Here is a 355-nt window from a genome sequence, read left to right as displayed (position 1 = left end):
CCTGCAGGAGACAAGTGCGCAGCCCCTCTCCTGCCATCATCATCAGCTGCTGCTCTCATACCCTCCCCTGCCCGCCCCTTCTGCAAAATCATGAGCCGCCCGGCGCTTTTTCTCTCTTAGTTTTGTGCATTCGGACGAGAAGTCTTGGTCTAGGTCTGGCTGTACGATGGTGCTTGTGGCTGTTAGGAGTAGGAAGGAAGTGAAGCAACCCCGAAGCAGAAATAACAGCTCTGTCAACAGGGCTGTTTCTTCAAACCGTGTAATCTTCTAAAGCAATATTGTAAACGACCACTACCTTAGTTATAATCTTGATGAAATACTCTAAGAATGTGAAAAGACAGAAGTAGCTGTCTAC

At 48.2% G+C, this 355-nt stretch overlaps 1 protein-coding gene across 1 annotated transcript in view; it reads right to left on the bottom strand.

Moving 5' to 3' along the window:
* ARSB (arylsulfatase B) overlaps window positions 1-37 on the bottom strand; it is a 67,991-nt gene extending 67,954 nt beyond the window's left edge. The window contains exon 1 of the mRNA XM_009884238.1: window positions 16-37. Within this exon, the coding sequence (XP_009882540.1) occupies window positions 16-37 (22 nt within the window). The remainder of the gene's footprint in view (window positions 1-15) is intronic.
* Between the last annotated feature and the right edge of the window lie 318 nt (window positions 38-355).

The sequence above is a fragment of the Charadrius vociferus genome, unplaced genomic scaffold, assembly GCF_000708025.1.
Source record: "Charadrius vociferus isolate BGI_N301 unplaced genomic scaffold, ASM70802v2 scaffold183, whole genome shotgun sequence".
NCBI classification, from domain to species: domain Eukaryota; kingdom Metazoa; phylum Chordata; class Aves; order Charadriiformes; family Charadriidae; genus Charadrius; species Charadrius vociferus.
Note: the sequence above shows the minus strand (reverse complement) of the source record. Positions and strands in the feature narration are given on the sequence as shown.